Here is a 20,493-nt window from a genome sequence, read left to right as displayed (position 1 = left end):
TAAATATGAGATAAATCAGCGTGTACAACAGTGTGAAACAGCGCCCCCGCTCGAAAGAATTCCAAAGGGAGACAGCGTTTCTCTTGCCTCCTCTAAGCTCATTGACTTTACATATACCCCCTAAAGCGTGCCGTGAGTTTGAGTGGGGGTAATTGAAAAGAATGGAGAAAAGTCACGTGAGAGGAGGCAATGCCTCCAACGGGCTATGATTGGATTAACTCATCAGCGAGATCCCGCCTTCCTGCTCGTCTTCGTCATTCATTTTAAACTGCGGGCGATAAATTATATTGAACGTTAATTAAATTGTTTTATTAGTTGTATTAATCGGAGTTTAGGATTCGTGTCGGAGATGGCGGAGGCAGAGGAGTTATCGATTGTTGACAGAATATTACGTGGTTCAGATTTGTTCAAAAACTTTTGCTTGTGATCAGGCTGCTCAGGATAGCAGCAAGGCTAAAGTAAGTCACATCCAGCGCCGCCGCTCCCACCACGCGAATCACTTGCAGGTAAGTCCATGTTTAATCAAAATTACCACACGAACCAGCAGGGACGCTTTAGCCTCTTCGTTAGAGCGCTCGTCTCCCAATCGGATTGACGTAGGTTCGAAGCCCGTGCAGAGCGGGGCGTGCAATTTTAATTTCGGTGCAGCTTGCGATCTGAATTGAGATTTTACTGTTAAACATTGATAGTTTTTTGTTTTGCTATTCTGTTTACTGAAGAAAAGTTTGCACCTTTAAGGGAGGAGGGGCATCATAATGGAATTATGCTTAGGGCACCAAAATGGCTAGCAGGGGCCCTGGTCATATCTATTTGATTTGATCTCTTAAATGCTTTGAGTATTTCTGGGACTGCTAATAATTAAATTGATGATATTGGTAATGATGTTATTCTTATATAGGAAATCCCAAATGTTCCAGAAGAAGATGAAGGTGGTGTTGATGTACCTTTTCCCAAAGCAGGGAAAATAAAAAACTAAAAAAATCAGAAGTACATACTGTAATGAACTTGTAGTAATTAAAAGGAATTTTTCACACATAAACACTGAAATGACACTGGTTTTCTGACAAACGCACTTGTTAATAGTGCAGAGATTAACAAAAATGACATGGGTAGAAATCTGCCTCCTCATTTTTTAAGTCCACCGCACACCACTGGATTGCATATATATATATATATATGGGTGATGAGCCTGATGCTGGGCAGGAGTGGGGATTACAGACACGAAACAGGTGCAGCAGCGTGGAGGAGCATGGCTAGTGAAGACTGGGGAAACGCTTCTCAGTCTCTTCAGTACATTAGATTTGACCCTTTAAAAACACTCTTACTAAGGTGACACTTTTAAATATAAGGCAAACTCCACCTCGATACCTGGTTGGATTGAGTGAATAGGAAAAAGTCCAATCATTCTATATACCTGCTTGTCCTCTGTATCGTTGCTGGAAATGACTCATGAGAATTATTTTTTACAATTGTTGTGAAAGATTTTTATTTTCTCGTTTGTTTTCTTTTATCATAATGCTGTAGAAACAGAAAAGTGCCTTAAGTATATTCTGAAATGTATGTTATGTTTATGGAACCATTATGTTGTAATTTAAGTAAATACTTTCTGTGCGAGGACATAACTAAAATAAATGTTTATGTTATGAAGGATACAATGTTAATGACACCACCCCCCCTTCTTTTGACACAGCGAGCACCAGAGAGCTTTAGGGGCAGGATGTGCTCGCGGTTAAGTATAAAAATAACCAACTGTCTCAGATTGTTGCAGTTGATCTCCCACACTGTAGTGAGAGACGATTGCCTTTCCTCATGAGGGAATAAATCATTTTCTTTAATCCAAACAGCCTTGATGTCTGACGATTCTTTAAAGTAATTGTTTTAGAAGCAAGAACATTAATCATGGTCATACCATCAACAAATAAATCGGATCCATCAGGTAAAGTAGCTGGGGGGTTTTAAATGTGTGTTTTATATGCAGGTTTAAATGATTTACAGAGATTAACAAGTATATTTCTGTGTATCATCAGTTTACAGGTTAGGACGTCTTCATGTGTTTCTTCTGGCATGCTTTCTTTGTACGTCAACATATCTGGTAAGTTCATCAAAAAAGATTTTAGGCGTTCGGAAGGGTATTTACGGGAAGGGCAGGTTAATAGGCCTATGCAAAATCAATATCGATGCCAACAATAGCCTACTTGGCAAAATAACGCTGTTTTTTACAATTTTGATAATCTTGATAATTGTCTACATGTGCTCCCAAAAAATATGTTGTACCTGAGATTTGTTCTTTTAAATTTAGAGACATTTCATTTTTCATTAATGCTAATGCTGCATTTCTAAGGTTGGTTAATTATGTTGGCTTGACAGGGCCAACATACTGTTCTTGTACTTAAACTTATTTTGTTGGCTTGACGTGCTTCTTCGTGTATGTTTGTTCGTCTGGTAGCGATTGTGGTTATGCACTCTCATGCTGCATTTGTCTAGTGGTTCGACTGTATAGTTGTCTAACTTTTGTTGAAACTAGTAACTTTGTATTAGCACATATTGTACTATTGCTCTTTTATGACATATCGCTTATTGCTCCCCGAACTCTTTGTAAGTCGCTTTGGATAAAAGCTTCTGCTAAATGACTAAATGTAAATGTATATCCAAATGCAGTAGATTCCTCCTAATCTTTGTGTCATGAAACGTATGGTGAGAGAAAGAACCTAAGTGCAGGCAGCGGATGCAAGGGGTAACAAGATTTTAATAATAATAAAACAGAAAACAAAAAACCCACGAGGGGGTAAAATACAGGGGATAATACAGGAACGAAAAACTCACGGAGGGTAACCAGGGACCCGTTTCAATAAGGAGGTTCAAGCAACACTGAGTTAAAATATGAACTCTGAGTTGATTTACTCAGATAATCGCTACTCTGAGTTTTCTGTTTCAGAATAGCTGGTTTCAATGAGTTCAATCCACTCTGAGTAAGTTTACTCGAGGTTACGCGTGTTCACCGCGGCTTTAAAAAGCCATCATCAATTGAGCGAAGATAACACGATTCACCATGGCAACGCCACGTGACAAAAAGCGTTCCGTTTATTTCTTGCAGACGAATGGGAAGGAACTATATAAAAATGTGTCTATATATACACATTTACATGTAAGATATACATACATATATATATATATATATATATATATATATATATATAAACACATATATACCTTCAGTTTTTGTCATGTAGGTGCAATCCTTTTGCAATAAAAAGAACATGGCAGCAGCTGAAAATAAAATATAAAAACATCATTCAGTCCGGTGAGTTTAAATGCTCTTGCTTGTAGGATGCCTGACTGGGAAATGCTTGATGTATTTAATAAACTGGCTTTGAAAGTTATGAGGATATGAGAACCGAGCACTGTGGCTATAGAAGACAAAAAACTGGCGATGCTTGCCCCTCCTCCAGCTGTGTGTAACGGAGTGAAGAGCTGTGCAGTGTGTAAGCCTCACTCCCTGACCAACAGACAGAGACGCTCTACGGCTCATCGTTAGAGCGCCCGTCTCCCATTCGGGCCAACGTCGGTACGAAGACCGCGCGAGTGGGATCGGCTACATGTGCACTCAATCACAATGGGAAATCCTTAAGGGTATTTGAATTATTAGCTACTTCCAGAGGTGGCAGCAAGACCACATTTATTTGATCAGCTTATTCAGAAAGGCGTTCACCATTCACCTGTAATCCTATGAAAACTCCTCTTTGATGGCTCTCACAGGAAGCTTAATACAAATGTATAAAAAGTGCTTGAGAGCGATTCACACTTTTCTTACTGCTATGCCTACAGTTGCCTTGCTAACGTGTTCTGCATCTCTGGTGTTATATAGAAAGCTTCCGTTAGCAAAGAAACGTGACCATAAAAATAATCTGCTCAGATGTAAGAGCGCATTCACGAGAGAGGTTTGTGATGTAAGGATGAAGCAGATTGTGAATATATTTAATGGACTGTAAAGAAAAACTGTATCGCTCAAATAAAAAATCCTCCGGATATGATAAAACATCCAAACGGGGCTTCACCATATATTCTCTACCGACGTAAATTTAACTCTCTCCAAATGAATGCATCTTCCTCATCTACGGGTACTGAATAAACGGACATTTAATGTCTGTGTTATAAACTTGTGCGCGATTAAGGAAAACGATTGAAAAAACAAACGGCGAAGGCAATTTCAACACCACTCGCGCTTCTAAAAGGGGCGGAGATTGTAACAAACCTCGGGTTAGTGGAATAAAACCTGCTCCTGACCAGGTTAGGTTCACAGAGTAGGTTACTATGGTTACTCACTCTAAGTATAAGATACCTTGATTTCTGAAACGGGCTTGACTTACCCCGCGGTCACGGGTTTGATATACCTCGCGTTCTGAAACTGAAAACCCAGAGTATCCCGTTTTCTGGGGTTAACTTACTCTGAGTTTGCACTTACCTTGCTTTCTGAAACGGGTCCCAGCTGTAACAAAAAAGGATGCTAACGCTGGGACACAGCGTAGGGACAAATCCTCAGAGCAGTTACACAGAGAATACAGTTACCACAAAGTACAAGAACAAACAAGCACAGGACAGAGAATACAAGGGCATTAAATAGGGAGACGAACAAAGGATAATTAACAATAGGCAGGTGTGGTTAATAAAATACTTAAGGGAAGCTAACAAGGAACGAGAGGGCGGGGCCATAGACGAGACACGAGAAAGCGCATGACAGCCCATACCTAAGCCATGCCATGTTCTTCTCACACAAAACCCTAGGCTATGCCATGACTCCACTGCAAGAACAAGAATAAACATGACATGATGGTGGAATCATGACACTTTGTTGACTAAACAACAAACCATTTTTATTCACTCTTATTTACCATGTAAATTTGAATTTGGTTAATTCCTATTTGTAAGAAAGGATCACGTGGGCTGCGGGTAAATTTGTCCACAAACTGCTGTGCTTGATATTTTGCCCTGTGTCACGAATGTGGTGAATTGAGTATGTGGAGGAAAAATAGCGACCTATGCAGGCTGTCTCGCTCATGATTAATATGAGTGTTTATTTGAATTTTCTTTTTTTTGTTTAAGTTTGTGAAAATGACCCTGTTAAGTTAACTTAATAGAACTTGTTTATAATAAAGATTTAATCATTTCTGTTTTCGTTCATGCGTACTGCACCCTTGACAATAAATCTGTGTACCTTACTGCTTACTGAACGTTCTCCTAACATTAGTTTTTGATTCCCTTTTGGTTATTGTTTTGAGCAACCAGAAAATAACCAGATAACAACATTCCCTAATGGTTCTTTTTTGCAACCAGAACATAATCAGAAAATAACGTTCCATGGTTATTTGGTTTTATTTAAAAACTTATAGATTTGAGAGTAAACTTATTTTAAAATAAATCGTCAGTGTAACGATCTCAGAGGATGTGGTTGGCTGGACTGACACAGGCTTTTATTCTTAATTCACAACAGAAGTAGCAAATAAGGTGGTCACCTACCCGCCACCTTACTGGAACGAGATACAGGTGTTGATTGTTTGCAGATGCCCCACTGACTCACCGGTTGTCTCCGCGGACCTCGCTAAACCACAACCTCCTCGCCACCGTTAGTTTCATGGTTTCAATAACATTAGCAGAACGTTCCCTTAACGTTAGTTTTTGGTTCCCAGAACGTTATGGGAACCAGAAACTAACGTTCTATTTCCGTAAAGAAAACTTTCCTGGAGAACCAAAAACCAACCTTAGAAAATAACGTTCTGGTAACCAAAAACTAATGTTAGGGGAATATTCTGAGAACCAAAAATTGTTGTTGTGAGGATCCTTGCAACATCATTTTATGTTAAACGCTAAAACAAAACGAGCATATAGATCGCTCTCTAAAATTTGCTCCACTGACTTCACTATTGACTTCCTGATGTGACTTCCCACACATGAGGTTTGTGGAAAGCGTGGCCTCGGGGTTAGAGCGTCTGCTTCCTATGCCAGACTCATTGTCTATGGTTTGTACTTTGAACACACCTCTGTGTAGATTCATTTCTCCTCTTCTTCTTTTCTTTTTTTCTAAATTGTGCACCTGATGGCTTTGACCTTTTCCTGTCCATCTCTGTTTATTTGGCACTCGACAATCAACAGATTTCCCATTCCCCGCCCCCAACACTGTCACTCATGTCACGAAACGAGTCATGGCCAGAAAGTCTAAACCAATTCACCTTGGTGAGGTGACACATAATCGTTTTGTATTACTTATTTTTTAATAAGCCATTTCACACAATTCAGAAAAACAAAAATGTGCAGGAACTATAGGCCTGTATTAATTACGTTATGAATAAAATGTGCGTTATTTGGAAGAAAGTCGAGGTGGTGAGTAATTCCATTAGAGGGAGAGACCCAGTCACCCAGAGGTGAATAACTATCCCCTGCATGTGCGCCTCGATTTTTCACCTTCTCACACACATGGCACCTTCTCAGCATGCAGGGGCGCCAATTTGCCAATTCCCCACACAATGAATGAATGATAGATAATAGAAAACTGCTTCAAGGCAGTATTTTTTTTAATGCTCGTGCCGGTGCCGCCCCCATGTGACATGAAAAAGTGCGGCCACGGGCGTCTGCACGGTTCGCCCATGCCTAAAACTGCTACTGCCAGCTGGCATGCCAGTATGATGGAACCACCTTTTGCCAGGTGGTGTGGGGGCTAGATAGGCAGGTCATAAAACCAGAACAAAACTAAACTTTGATTACCAAGTCATAAAAACACACAAATATAAACTTCATTTGGGATACATTGATAAGAAGACTGACCCCTAGGTTTCATGCTCTGTTGGGAGACAGGCACCCCACACGTGTTATTGGGAGATAATTGAAGGCATGTCCAGCTTAATTCAATTTCATAATTCACACGGGTACTTAAGTGTGATTAACCACAGCAGCAGCAGTCACGTGCAGCCCTCATCACCGAAGAGCGTGAAGACCCTCTCATCTGGAAACATGGCTTTTCCTATCACTCTTATGCGGTTGATACACAACTCCATCTGTCATTTCAGCCTGACGATCTGACTGTTTCTGCACACATCTCAGCATGCCTAGCCGACATCCTGCTCTGGATGAAGGACCATCACCTGCAGCTGAACCTTGCAAAAACAGAACTGCTTGTAATCCTGGCCGTCACAAAGATTATCGGCTTCTCCATTCAACCATCACATCTTCCAGAAAGGTCAGAAACCTGGGAGTTGAGATTGATGATCTGCTTTATTTCACAGATCAGGTTGCCAGCACCACCCGGTCCTGTAGATTCATTATCTACAATATTAGGAAAATGATACCTTTTCTATCCAAGCAATGCTACGGAAGTCCTAGTCCAGGCTCTTGTTCTGTCCAGACTGGACTACTACAATGCGCTACTGGCTGGACTTCAAGACTCTGCTCCTGGCCTACAAGACCACCACTGGTTCGGCACCCCCTTATCTCCACTGGCTTATGCTAAAGTATGTAGCCACCAGATCCCTATGTCCGCAAACGAACAATGTCTTGTGGTGCCAAAAAGGTAAAAAATCACTCTCGCGTACCTTCTCTGAATCTTTTCCACTTATGTGGAATGATCTGCCCGCTGTTATAAGTTCAGCAGATTCTGTAGCCATCCTTAAGAATTGTCTGAAAACACATCTCTTCCGTCAACACCTGACCGATCAGTTCTGACTTCAATCTCTTTTCTACTCTTTCAAAAACATTATATATATATATTATATTTTAACAACTTCGCTCTGTATACAGTGGTAGGCTATAATGAGACTAGTTTTTGATTGCACTTATGCTTTTAGTTGGGCTTATGCTGTTCCAATTGCTTCCTTTGGATAATAGCATCGGCTAAATGTAATGCACTATAATGGTAGTTGCCAATGGCATCATTTATATAATGGGGATTCATATAGCCTTATTTCTTAAAAAAATTCTTTTTTAACTGTTTCTGTAAATGAGCTCCATAATTAAAGAAAATCTGTATAAATGGAATAATGGAACTCCGTTAGACCTTAACAGGCATTTTTACAGTAATATACATTGTCAACATTGTTGACAGATTGAAGTTATGTAGATTTTTCTATCCTGCTTTCTCTTATAGATCTCATGGAAATGGCCAGTGATGAGATTTCATCCCCCCAGTCCTAAAGCTGCTCACCTAAATGCATCATCCAGAATATCAGCGTCTGACATGGGAATCAGTCAGGAGGAGTGGGATAGACTACAGAAGGCTCTTGACTGGTCTGGTCCAGATCATGAAATCACTCAACTGAATCTCAGCACAAGTCCAGTCTACACAACATTCTCTATTGTGAGAGTCAATGACACTTACAAAGTGGGAGATAAGATCCGTGTTATCATCACAGCCAGAGATCACATCAAGAACTTGAAAACATATGGAGGGGATTTTTTCCAAGCAAAGCTTTCCAATTCCAAATTAAAGGTATGTTTCTGAGTACACTTGAGTATTAATACATTACTGTCAGACTAGCGTATATCTTTTGAAGGTTATGTTGTTAATGTATTGACAAACTAAGTGAACTTTCATTTTAGTATGTTGGCTTCTGGCTTTTGCTTACAGAGTAGATGCATATGCAATTATAATTTACATTATTAACTCTATCTTTGTATTGAAGGCAAGTGTTTATGGGAAAGTTATAGATCATCGTAATGGCACATACACTGTTGATCTTCTGTTACCATGGGAAGGTCAAGCACAGGTGTTTGTGCGTCTAGTACACACCTGTGAAGTTGTGTGGATTCTTAAAAAATACTGGGACTCTTCATTCGCACGCAGCCACTATTATGGATACTTTGTAGGACCAGGACCCAAAGGAACCAGGATAAGTGAAAAAGTGGAATGTAATCTTAAATGGGGCTCTCGTGGAAGTTGGAGTAAAGGAAACTGCTGCTGCGAGTATAAGGATGTGAAAACAGAGACGGTGTGGCAGTGTGACAGACCAAAACAACTTTCCTGTGACAACTGGGTGTATCATGAAAGAGGAGCTTTGAAAAGCCCATTAAATGCATTTGAAAATAAGGTTTTTGCAAAGTAAGTTAAAAATTGAATCATAACAAATTTCTTTCTAGATTGTTTTATTTTTTTATTGATTGCATTCCTTTATTTTCCATAGGGAATTAACAAATATTAATATACCAGGAGACAAATCAACCATAAATGTCTTATCTAACACTGCAGGCATTGGTATGTCCATATGTGATAGCAAACACATCATGTAAATGAAGTATAGTTATAAATAATGTGTAATCATCCTGCACACGTAGGATTAATATCTTGTTTCTTTGCATTAGTTAAAACTGAGAGATGCAGATCAGGTTTTATCACACCAGTTCCCGCAGGATTCTATTTTAAAGATGTCTGGAAGTCTTTTATCTGTAACAATCAGTTGTTCAATGGATCACAAATGGCGAATTGTCTTAAAAACAAGATTGTTTACCTGTTTGGAGATTCTACCACAAGACAGTGGTTTGAGTATTTAGAAAGAAACGTACCAGGCAAGTCATTTTTATGGCAATTGTGATTTGATAAACACCATTATTTGAAATCATTGTCATTTATTTGCAAAAATGGTAGAATTAATGCGAACACCCATATCAACATGAGGGACAATACTCAACAGACAACTAAACAAAAAAATGGGTTAGAAAGATTTAATGGATTTTGAGTAAGGCCCAGCATAATTTTTTACAGATGCCTTATTCCACTTTCTTTTTTTCCATGCAATGCAGTAAAATTCATACATTTAGGTGCTGTTTAATTTGTTAAATTTTTTTCAGGGATTAAAAGAATGAATCTGCACACTCCTCGCACTGGTGGACCTCTGATGGCTGTAGAATTAAACAATAATATCATCGTTCATTGGAGCCCACACAGTGTTCCTTTACGATTTACTAAAATGCTGAAAACTGATCTGCATCATATCAGCAATGACATCGATGAAATAGCTGGTGGTTCTCATGCAGTCGTCATCTTCACGTATTTTGCCCACCTGGTTTTTCATCCACTAACATTTTATGTCCATGAAGTGGCCAAAATGCGACAGGCTGTTATCAGACTATTAAGCCGAGCACCAGACACTACTGTCATCATCAAGTCTGGAAACACTGCAGGTTTCAAGGTAAACTTGATCCACTGTATTCTATTTTATTTCTATAGCATTTCTTACCATGTGAGTTGTTGCAAAGCAGCTTTGCAGAAAACACATCAGGACATAGAAGTAAATACTTGGTTCAAGAGGGTTTCTGTAAAGAATTACATATTTTATCGACTTTTACAGAAAGAAAGGGATCTCGAAGATTTGGCTCAAAACTAAAATATTGGCTCAAAACTACCAATTGAAAAATATGTTATCAAAAAGGTCTTTCTATGAAAAGAGCTGTTAAAGAACCACTGGTTAGTGTCCACGTTCGTTCACATGCATGTGTATGTGAACATGGACCAGACCAGAGCTTTGCAATTTAAGTTACGTTTCAGTAAAAAGAGTAAATTTAAATATTTTCATATATGATTTAAATAGTCCTATATTATTGCTGTATATAAACTCAAGCTAATTATTCTTCACTGATTCTTGTTGTTCCAGAACATTTTTCAAAGCGACTGGTTTGTGCTGCAGTTAAACACAGTATTGAGGGAGATGTTCAGTGATATTGATGGAGTGATGTACATGGATGTCTGGCAGATGACTTCATGTCACTATCTAAACGAAAACATTCATCCAGGTCCTGTTATTATTGCTAATGAAATGAACATGCTGCTCTCATATATCTGCCATCCCTGATACATGTATGTTGAAAAAATTATTTCGGAGAACTCTTGATAGTTAAACTCTAAATAGCTCCCAATCTGTTTCATGTTGGGGTTCTAATTTATTTAAATTTATATTCCAATTCTGTCTCTGTAATTTTTCTATTACACATTAAGTTTTTGAGAAGTGTGCAGTTTAAATATATAAAATAGTTCACTATAGTGGACTCAATTGAATTGGTTTCCCAAATGGAATAAGCTTCCTCTGTAGTATGGTTACTCCTCTTAAAAAAAGAATGTTGTCTATTATAGGGATAGTTAACTGCACAATAAAATTATGTCATTAAATACTCAACACAAATTAAGACTTTTTGACCCTTGTAGACAGTAACACGTTGTACACTTAAGGGTAATTTGTTACATTTATAAAGCGCTTTCCTGGGCACTCAAATGCTTTACATGAGGAATGAGGAAGCGCAATACGCTAGCACCACACACCACCCCTGGCGTCCCTCAAGGGGACAGACAAGGCAAAAATCCAACATGACAAGTTAGTACCTTGCCATGTTGGGTGTATTAAGCACAACGAAACAGCACAGGCTGCATTTCCTGATAAAGTTTTCTCTTAGCACGCTAATGACTGTTACAGTGGTGCTGAATAGGTTGATATTGATACCTCGAGAATCGATTGTTTGCTCTACCTGGTGTTATAGAGTGTGTAAAGTATTGCAATAAAATGTTTATTATAAAGAAACGCTTTAGAAATAGTAGAAATTGTATTTATCAGGGCTCACTTTAATAGTAAAACCAATTAAAAAAATATATGTGTGTTTACGTATTTATAATTTTGCAAGTGTGCAATCCCACACCCTCAGGGCAATAAGTCTTCTGTGTTAACCAGCTATTAACTATCTGTTTGGTCTTGCTCGATAGCTTTTGTTAGCTCTCATAATTTTCCATAGTGTGTTAATGTTCTCCAACATCTGTGTTGATTAACCACCAGCTATATCACATATCATTTGTGTGATTGGATGACTTACCCAATAAATCTGCAAACATGTGAGACATACCAACAACCACTATGGCAGGGGAAAAGGATCCCCCAGTTTTACTTCTGCAGAAATGGCCATGAATACTGCTGGATGAGGTGGGACACCGAAAAGTTTGACTTTTTCTAGTTTCAGGACAACTGTGTCAAACAAATACAAAACAGAAATCTCGGAAAGCATAGCCACTTTCCTGCCCACTGAGACAGTGGGACGTTGTAAAAAATGGCACTATTTTGCCAGCGCTGACAAAGCGAGAGGCACTGCATTCCGGACAGACCTGAAAAGAACAGGCACAGGACCAAGCTCTGTCCCGGCACTGAGTCCAGACGAGGAAAAGGCCATGGTAATCCTTGAAGCAGCCTCATGGGGGATTGATCTGAAAGCATGTGTAGACACATGCTCTCAGAGCATGCCATCGTTACCCCCTCGCACCAACCTCTTCCCCCGCCAGCAGCGACGACAATGCTTCTCCAGCACCGGCATCACCACACCTGTCCGCACCTTCACTAGCCTTGATTGAGGTCGCCCATCACCAGCAATCCAGTAAGAGCTCCAGAAGGCGTCCTTCTATCCGATGTGACTGCAGTGAAGAGCTGGTGAACCTTGAAAAAGAGAAGCTTGTAGTTCTGCGTAGAAAGAGCAAGGGCAACAAGAGCCAAACAACCTCTCTCGGGACACACTGGAGGTGAAAAGGGCAAAACTTTAGACTATGGAGAAGCAGTATGCTTTGTCCGAAGCACAGTTCCAAAGGCCTTCAATTTCCGTTCTAATAATACTGCCAGGTCAAAATTTCAGTGGTTTCTTCTCAAATAAAAAAACGATTAATCGCAAACCTGTTGTCAACAATGTTGGCTCTGGACAGTGGTGGACAGTAACGAAGTAAATGTAATTCGTTACTGTACTTAAGTAGTTTTTGTATGTATCTGTACTTTACTCAAGTATCTCAATTTTGGGAGACTTTTACTTTAACTCCACTACATTTTCAAAATCAGTCGAAATTTATTTTCAAAATTAAAAATAAATTTTCAAAATTTATTTGAGTCAATAAAAACTTAAGGGGTAAAACGCGCCACCAATCACAGTACATTGCGCGCTTTGTTTTGAACTTGTTTTGTTTTGCCCCTGTTGTCGCCTTGGTAACGTTATCTGGTAAGCACAAATGGACTCGTGTGGTATGGTTAGTTTCATGTCTAACGGCTACGCCATCTCACCAACGTATAACTTGCGTTATCATAATCAGTAAACCTACTTAGATTCACCGAAACATAGCGTTAACATTACCTTAAACGTGCAACGGATGAAAACGCAGTATAACAACATAGCATGGCAACAGCAGACAACATGAAGCGTACATCATAAAGCAGACTAGACAACATTTGAAATTAAGAGAGCTTACCAAGTGGCTGCACACCGGGTTGGATTTCATAACGATTTGAATGAAACGCGCCTCCTTTTATCGTAGTACACAAAGGTCACATGTTCACAGCGCACACCCCCCCCCCTCTTAAAGAGGCACTACACAATTCGGCCACCGAACCTCAAACGCCTCTCCACAAGTTACATTTTGTTTTACTTACATTTATAGCTCTAGTAAACATTCGATCAAACATGTAAATGGGAAAAAAACTTTACAAATGACAGATATCTACAGAAACCACAACACCTCTCACTTAAGTTCCTGATCTTATGATCCCAGGAACTTACAGAAATCACTCAAAGGTTTTTTTTTTTTACAATATCTATGTGCAAGTGTCTGATGAAGGCACGATCGATGGATAAGCAGCTTAGTCCAATGTCTAAATCAATCGCATCCCTTTGGCAGGTGTGGTGTACTGCCCGGGTATGCAATGTATGGGATGTGCATGCTCTTACTTCATGTATGTGCAATGTGATAGCATGGTGGCAGCGCTAGGCTTGCACCAACCAGCCAACAAGGGTAAGTGCAGTGACAGGATAACAGGGGTTTGGACCAGGAGGTTCAGGAAGAGGCTTTTTGGTTCCCGGGTGGATGAGTTTCCTCCTCCACCGGGAGAAGGACCACCAGTCTTTTCACATCTCTTCTGATAACTACCATAGGCAGCGAAGAAGAACTCCTCTTCTTCCGGCCACCCACCAGGGAAACAGGAAGGCCAGCACATGTTGTGATGTCAGCATCCCTGACAAACCCTTTATTGTCAGGATAAACTGTCAAAATCCGGCCCAGATGAAACTGACCTCTCAAAGCATTTGGGTCAGCAATCCAGACGAGATCACCGACTTTAACGTTCCTTTCTGTCCGGTGCCATTTATGTCGAATGAACAGATTTGGGCCAGCTAGTTCCCTCCACTTTGCCCAGAACCGGTCCACTCCGGTTTGAATCGCCCTTAGACGACGCCACAGATGGGTCTCTAGGTCGAGCCTGATGGTATCTCCTCCAAGCGATGCTCGACACAGGATGAGGGAGTTAGGTGTTAAATACTCGACCGAGTCTTCCTGTTCTTGAGCTCTGGCATCGATTGGGCGTTCGTTTGTCAAGTTGGCTGCCTGATAGAACAGAGTTTGGAGCTCTCCCCATGTGAGAGACCCTGTAGCTCCTCCGAGACTCATGAGAGCCCTCTTTAAAAGCTTCACAGCAGCCTCTGCGGCTCCATTCCTGTGGGGTGCATCTGCAGGGTGAAAATTCCACTTCCACTCAGTCCCATTCTTAGCAGCTACATCTTCTAGGGACGTGATCTGCAGACAAGCCATATGTTTATGCAGCTCACACAGAGCAGACTTGGCACCAATGAAGTTAGTGCCTCTGTCGGACCATAGTTTCCTTGGATGCCTCCTCAGAGCCACAAAGCGGGAGTATGCTTGGAGGAAGCTTTCTGCCGACTGATCATCGGTGAGGTCCGCATGGACAGCTCCGAGGCCATGCAACAGAAAATAATGCCCCAGACCTTCTTACTTGTCCTTCTTTTAATAGCATCTTTCACCTCGAAGGGGCCAAAAAGGTCGAGGGTTGTATACTCGAATAGGCTTGCTCTTTTGGTACGCTCTTGAGGGAGATCACTCATTACTTGTTGACACATCTTGGCTCTTTGATTTCTGCAAGTGACACAGTTGATAAGCACCTTCTTAATTGTTTTCCGTCCCTGCATGATCCAGGCTTTCCTTCTTGTCTGTAGAAAGGTAGCGGCAACACCTTCATGATTTTCCTCATGTGCCTCCCTAGCTAGTAGGTTTGCGAGCCACGACTGGCATGGAATGACCGGTACACCCACTCTATCCTTATTCCAGCATTTGATTCTTCCTCCGCAGAGCAAGAGTCCTGTCTTTCCTTCCTTCTGAACAACCAGGCGATCCAAGGTTGTGTCCCGAAACTCGACACCATCATGAGCTTCGAGGGCTAGATCTTTAAAAGCTGTTGCCCTTTCTTCCACAGACAGGTATGGTCTTGCCTCCCACTTTGACCGAACTGGGACCTGGCTGTTGCCTAGCCAGATTTCTACTGCCAGTCTCATCCAAGCGATGGTCCCGCATAACCGTGCCAGTGAACTGAACCTTCGGGGGTCCACAAGGCGCACAAGTGCAACACTGGTTGGGCCTGACCATTTCCTGACTGAGCCCCTTCTATAACCAGTGCCGAGAACGCCTTCCTCCGAAGTCCACCTTTCTCTTCAGCAACAGAAGGGTTGATCTCTTTTGCAGTTTTTACAGGCCAATCTGATTCAGGCAACTTCAAAATGTTGGGCCTTCTTGCCAGACTGATCCTTCAGCAAGTTCCTCAGTGGATGCCTCCCTTGTGATGAGATCAGCAACGTTCTGTCTTCCTTCAACCCACCTCCAGCTATCCACTGAACCGGCCTTTTGGATTTCTCCAATCTGGTTTCCAAAGAATGTCTGATAGCCATAACTATCCTTCTGGATGGCTCCCAGGATTGTCTGACTATCGACAAAATGGATCCACCGATCGACCTTGATGTGGCAGTTCTTCTCGAAGTACGTCTTCAGGTGGGATGCAAAGACAGCCCCGCACAGCTCTGCTTTAATAACATCTCCTTTCTGGTCAAGAGGGGTGAGCTTGGCCTTTGATTCAACTAGTTTCACTACGATTCCATCTTCAGTCTCCCACCGTAGGTAAAGAACTGCTCCATAGGAAGCTTCACTACCATCGGAAAATGTGATTCCTATTGGGCGACCTACTGCTCCACAGGGTGTGAGACTCCTGTCGAATCTAAGCTTGCCAAGCCTCACATATTGCTCAAAGAGTTTTACTGCAGCCTCTCGAAGACGTGGCGAAAGAGGAACGTCCCAGGTGTCCTTGGAAGGATTGTCTCTTCCTGCTTCCTGAAAGGACTCTCTTAAGAGGATCACTCCTCGTTGCTTGGCAGGCGAGGCCAGACCGATGGGGTAGAACCCTCAATCATCTGACTCAGCAGCATGCGTCGAGTGAGAGGGTCTGGGGTACTGCCTCTCATCCTCTCGTAGATCCAAACCAGATCTCATCCTCTCGTAGATCCAAACCAGTCCTCATCTTTCCTCGCCTCCTTGAAGTTCACTGACGTTAGCACACAGAGTTTATCAGATTCAGGTTTGTATCCCAATCCCAACGCCTTATTCTCCTCGTCCCTCATCTGGTTGGGGAGTAACAGAGTCTTGGGCTTTGTTGACACGATGTTGCTGGGGTCAGTGGGTTTTCCACTCCTCCCACTTTGGCCTGTCATGACCCAGTGCTTGAGGGAGAAACCTCCTGCTTTTAGGATCTCTTCCACTCCTTCGGTCCTCCTAATCAGAGTTTGAAGATCATCATGCGACGTCAAGATGTCATCTACATAGCAGTCCTCTGTCAGGATTCGGCGCTCTTCCACCATGGATGCGAACTGAGGCAGGTTTGCAGTCTCCCTCATGGCAACCTGAGCAATGCATCCGGCAGGCTTATCACCGATGTTGACCCTGACGACGGCAAACTCACCGATTTCATATTCGGGATTATCCCTCCAGAGGAATCGATGGAGGTGGACCTCCTCATCCTTTAGCCACACTGAATTATACATTTTCTTCACATCGCCAAGAGCAGCATACAATCTGCTCCTGAATCTCACCAGAACACCTCGTATCGAGTTGAGGACGTCAGGGCCTTTGTGCAGGAGGTTGTTCAGGCTCAACCCTCTAAACTCCTGGCTACTGTTCCAGACTATCCTCACTGGCTTTGAGCTGGAATGAGGATTCGGGGCAACCAGATGGCTGATTTACCAGGTTGGGCCGTTCCAGTCATTGATCTGTTGCTTTGTGAGTTCAATGGCTGCTCCTCTTGATACCATCTTGTGGATCTGCTCTCCATATGCCGCTTTCCACACAGGTTCTCTTCCCAGCCGAGCCTCTGTATTTCTAAAGGTTCCTCCACTGCTCGGCGGTTATCTGGCAGAATCGCTGGGCTTATTTTCCATGGGTAGGCTGCATCCCAGTGTGGAGCATCGCTGTGTTTGTCCGCTAGCACATAAGAGAGACAGTCCTTTATCTTTTCTAAGTCCCTTTCTTCTCCAAGGGTCATCTCCTTGCCTCCTGGAGGGCATTTGCTGCACTTGCAGCTCCCACATTTCGGGTCACATGCCGCTCCAATACTATCCCACATGAACCACTCAAACACCTCCTTATTCGTGACAGTGGTGCTGCTTAGGGTCACTTCCATCCTCGTTGGGTCCTCATTCAAGTCTTTGGTGTCCACAAGGACCTCCTTGTACACCCTTGAGGATGTCCTCATTGACCTAGCAAAGTGCGTTTCAGACTGGTGCAAAGTTAGGTCGACCACCTCGAAGAGATCAGGGTGAGTACCACCAACAGTTTTGCCCAATGGACCGTCCCAGAGTACTAGATCTCCCTCCAACTTGAACGGTTGTGGAACTAGACGAACTTCCCTGTGGCTGATCAGAAGATCAATGTTCTCAGGGCGGACCAGCTCTTCTGCAGCGACGTTAGGAAAGATCTTTTGCAATTTCTGCGGAGTGACAGACTGACTGATCTCTGCAATACTCTCCAAGCCGTAGCAGATCAGTTTTTGCTCCATCACAGTCCCCTTGATGGTCTTCATCCTTAGTCGCAGGGAGTACCTCTTGGTTGTGACTGTTGTTCTCATCCCTCCTATTCCATGGACAATTAACTTAATTCCCTCACCAATCAGTCCAAGCCGCTGAGCAGCGTTGTTGGTTATATAGTTTGTGTCAGAGGCAAGGTCAATAAGCTGGCCTGAGTTAGTTGTCACTTCCAGTAACATCATTATAACTGGGTACTCTTTTAGTCCACCTCCAGCAGTGCAGATTTTAGTTGAGGCTTTGTTGGAAAATGCCTTTCTGAATTCTGCTCTTAATTCCGGAGTGACTTTCGCCAGGAGCTCTTCTTGCTTGCTGGTCAGCCCAAGGCTTTTTTTCTCCACCCTTTTGGTACCTTGTATCCCGCTGAAAGCATCTTTCTCTTGAACGATGGCATTCGGGCAGAGCAGATAGTGGTGAGGCTTTTCTTTGCGGCAGTCCATTTTACTGCAGAGGAACTTTGGGTTGCAATGGCCGTCCTTTAGGTAGAAGCACAGGCACCGATTGCATATGCCATGGATCTTCAGATGGGTTTTACTTCTCTGGAGATCCAATTCGCTGAAGGCTTTACAGACAAACAGCCTACCAGGGTGTGTCTCATCAGCACAGGCATTGCATGAGCCTAAACGTGGCTTCGACTGAAACTCTCTTCGGCCTGAGGTAGCTTTGGAGAACGCTTTCTTCACTCCTCTTTCTGATCTTTCTCCCAGGCTTTTCACTGAGGAGCTTCCCTCTCTAGAGCCTGCCTCCAGCTGATCCAACTCCTCCAGGATTGCCTCCTGTTTCTTCAGGAAGCGCAGCAAACAGTCGAAGTGGTTATGTGGAGTAAAACCATTCACAGGCTCAGTCTTATGCGTAATCCATTTCTCCTTCAGAGAGCTTGGTAGCTTGCTTTCGAGGGACTGTGCTATCCAACGGTTCTTTATAACCTCCTCTTCGACCAGGATCAAAAGGTTACTCAGGGCCCGCTCCACTGCTTGGATCAGCTCCATTGCTTTCCTAGGGTTGTCTCCCTTTACGGAGGATAGGCCCTGAACATTTCATCCGCCGATGCACAGCTGGACAGCACCAAAATCTTTCTTCACCCTGTTGCCGAGACTTGCCAGGAGGTGGAACCTTGTAACACCAGCCGTCCTCCATGGATTTCCAAGCTGTTCCAGCTCTTCCCACTCAGCCTTCCACCGATAGTAGTCAGTTATGTCTCCCAAAAACATGGGTAGGCATGTTCTTTCCAGACTGATCTGTGGTCTGAAACCGTATGCCCCGGGATCCAAACCACCAAGTTGTGGTGGTACATATGGAAATGCAGGTGCTCCCGTACTGGGTACAGGTGTTAGACTGGGGATTCGGGGCTGCCTGCCAGCTCTAATGGGCCCCTCACCGGACTGGCTATGCTCTTCATCAGAACCTGCTTCTTCAACCTCTTCAGTCCGCTTCAACATTTGCCAGCTCCGTACCCAGTCATGCAGTCTGTTGAACAGTTTGTATAGCTGCTGCTTATACACTGTTGTCTTAGCTCCAGGGACAAGACTTTCCCATTCAAGCACCTTCTGCTCAAGCATATTGATTCTCTCCCCCAGGCCCTCTCTCAGGACTTGAAAGTCGTCCTCCGACAACTCCTTCAAATCGGTGTTCTCCACTTCAGACCATTTTTCCTCTGCACCGTCGGCGTACAATATAAGACCCGTAATTTCCTTCTTTTAAATTCTAATAAAACAGAAATATTACTTATCGGACCAAAGACACCCAAACCAAATATTTCTGATTATAAACTGCAAATTGAAGGATGTACTGTTACTCCAACAAATACAGTAAAAGATCTAGGCGTTATATTAGACAGCAACCTGTCATTTCAAAATCACATCTCAAATGTCACAAAAACAGCTTTTTTCCACCTAAGAAATGTGGCCAAGTTACGAAATATTCTGTGTGTTGCTGACGCAGAGAAGCTTATTCATGCATTTATAACCTCAAGACTTGACTACTGTAATGCGCTACTCAGTGGCTGTCCTGCATCATCAATAAACAAACTACAGTTAGTTCAGAATGCAGCTGCCAGAGTCCTAACCAGGTCCAGAAAATACGATCACATAACCCCAATTTTATCAACCCTTCACTGGCTACCCATTAAGTATCGTATTGACTTTAAAGTTCTTTTAATCGCTTATAAAGCCTTAAAGGGTTTAGCCCCTACCTATCTAACAGAGCTTCTATCACACTACAACCCATCACGCTCTCTAAGATCTCAAAACGCGGGACTTTTGATAATACCCAGAATAACTAAATCCTCCAAAGGGGGTCGAGCTTTCTCATACGTAGCACCTAAACTCTGGAATAGCCTTCCTGATATTATTCGAGGATCAGACACACTCGCCCAATTTAAATCTAGAGTAAAAACGCATCTTTTCAGCCAAGCATTCAATTAATGCAAATATGCTAAAGAAATCAGATTTACATAGATATTATTTACTAGAATAATTGGATTTTTATAAAACACCATGTAGCGTGTTTTACCCTTTCTTGGGTTTTTCGTTTTTCCCCTGTAAAGCTGCTTTGGAACAATGCAAATTGTGAAAAGCGCTATATAAATAAAATTGA

General features: G+C 42.4%; 1 protein-coding gene across 2 annotated transcripts; it reads left to right on the top strand.

Annotated features, from left to right (window-relative positions):
• The first annotated feature begins 1,757 nt into the window (after window positions 1-1,757).
• Window positions 1,758-11,626, top strand: LOC306911880 (NXPE family member 3-like). Of its 2 annotated transcripts, XM_079487590.1 has the most exons (9): window positions 1,758-1,936; window positions 2,028-2,092; window positions 7,059-7,558; window positions 8,132-8,473; window positions 8,667-9,082; window positions 9,165-9,235; window positions 9,343-9,546; window positions 9,829-10,169; window positions 10,632-11,608. In XM_079487590.1, exons 3-9 carry the CDS (start codon window positions 7,538-7,540, stop codon window positions 10,827-10,829), a joined length of 1,593 nt encoding a protein of 530 aa, XP_079343716.1. In that variant the 5' UTR covers window positions 1,758-1,936; window positions 2,028-2,092; window positions 7,059-7,537; the 3' UTR covers window positions 10,830-11,608. The 2 variants fall into 2 exon arrangements, with proteins under 2 accessions (XP_079343716.1, XP_079343715.1); XM_079487589.1 differs by lacking the exon at window positions 7,059-7,558 and having other exon boundaries at window positions 1,765-1,936; window positions 10,632-11,626.
• The last annotated feature ends 8,867 nt before the right edge of the window (window positions 11,627-20,493 follow it).

Source organism: Barbatula barbatula (assembly GCF_947034865.1).
Source record: "Barbatula barbatula genome assembly, chromosome: 23".
Taxonomy (NCBI): Eukaryota; Metazoa; Chordata; class Actinopteri; order Cypriniformes; family Nemacheilidae; genus Barbatula; species Barbatula barbatula.
Note: the sequence above shows the minus strand (reverse complement) of the source record. Positions and strands in the feature narration are given on the sequence as shown.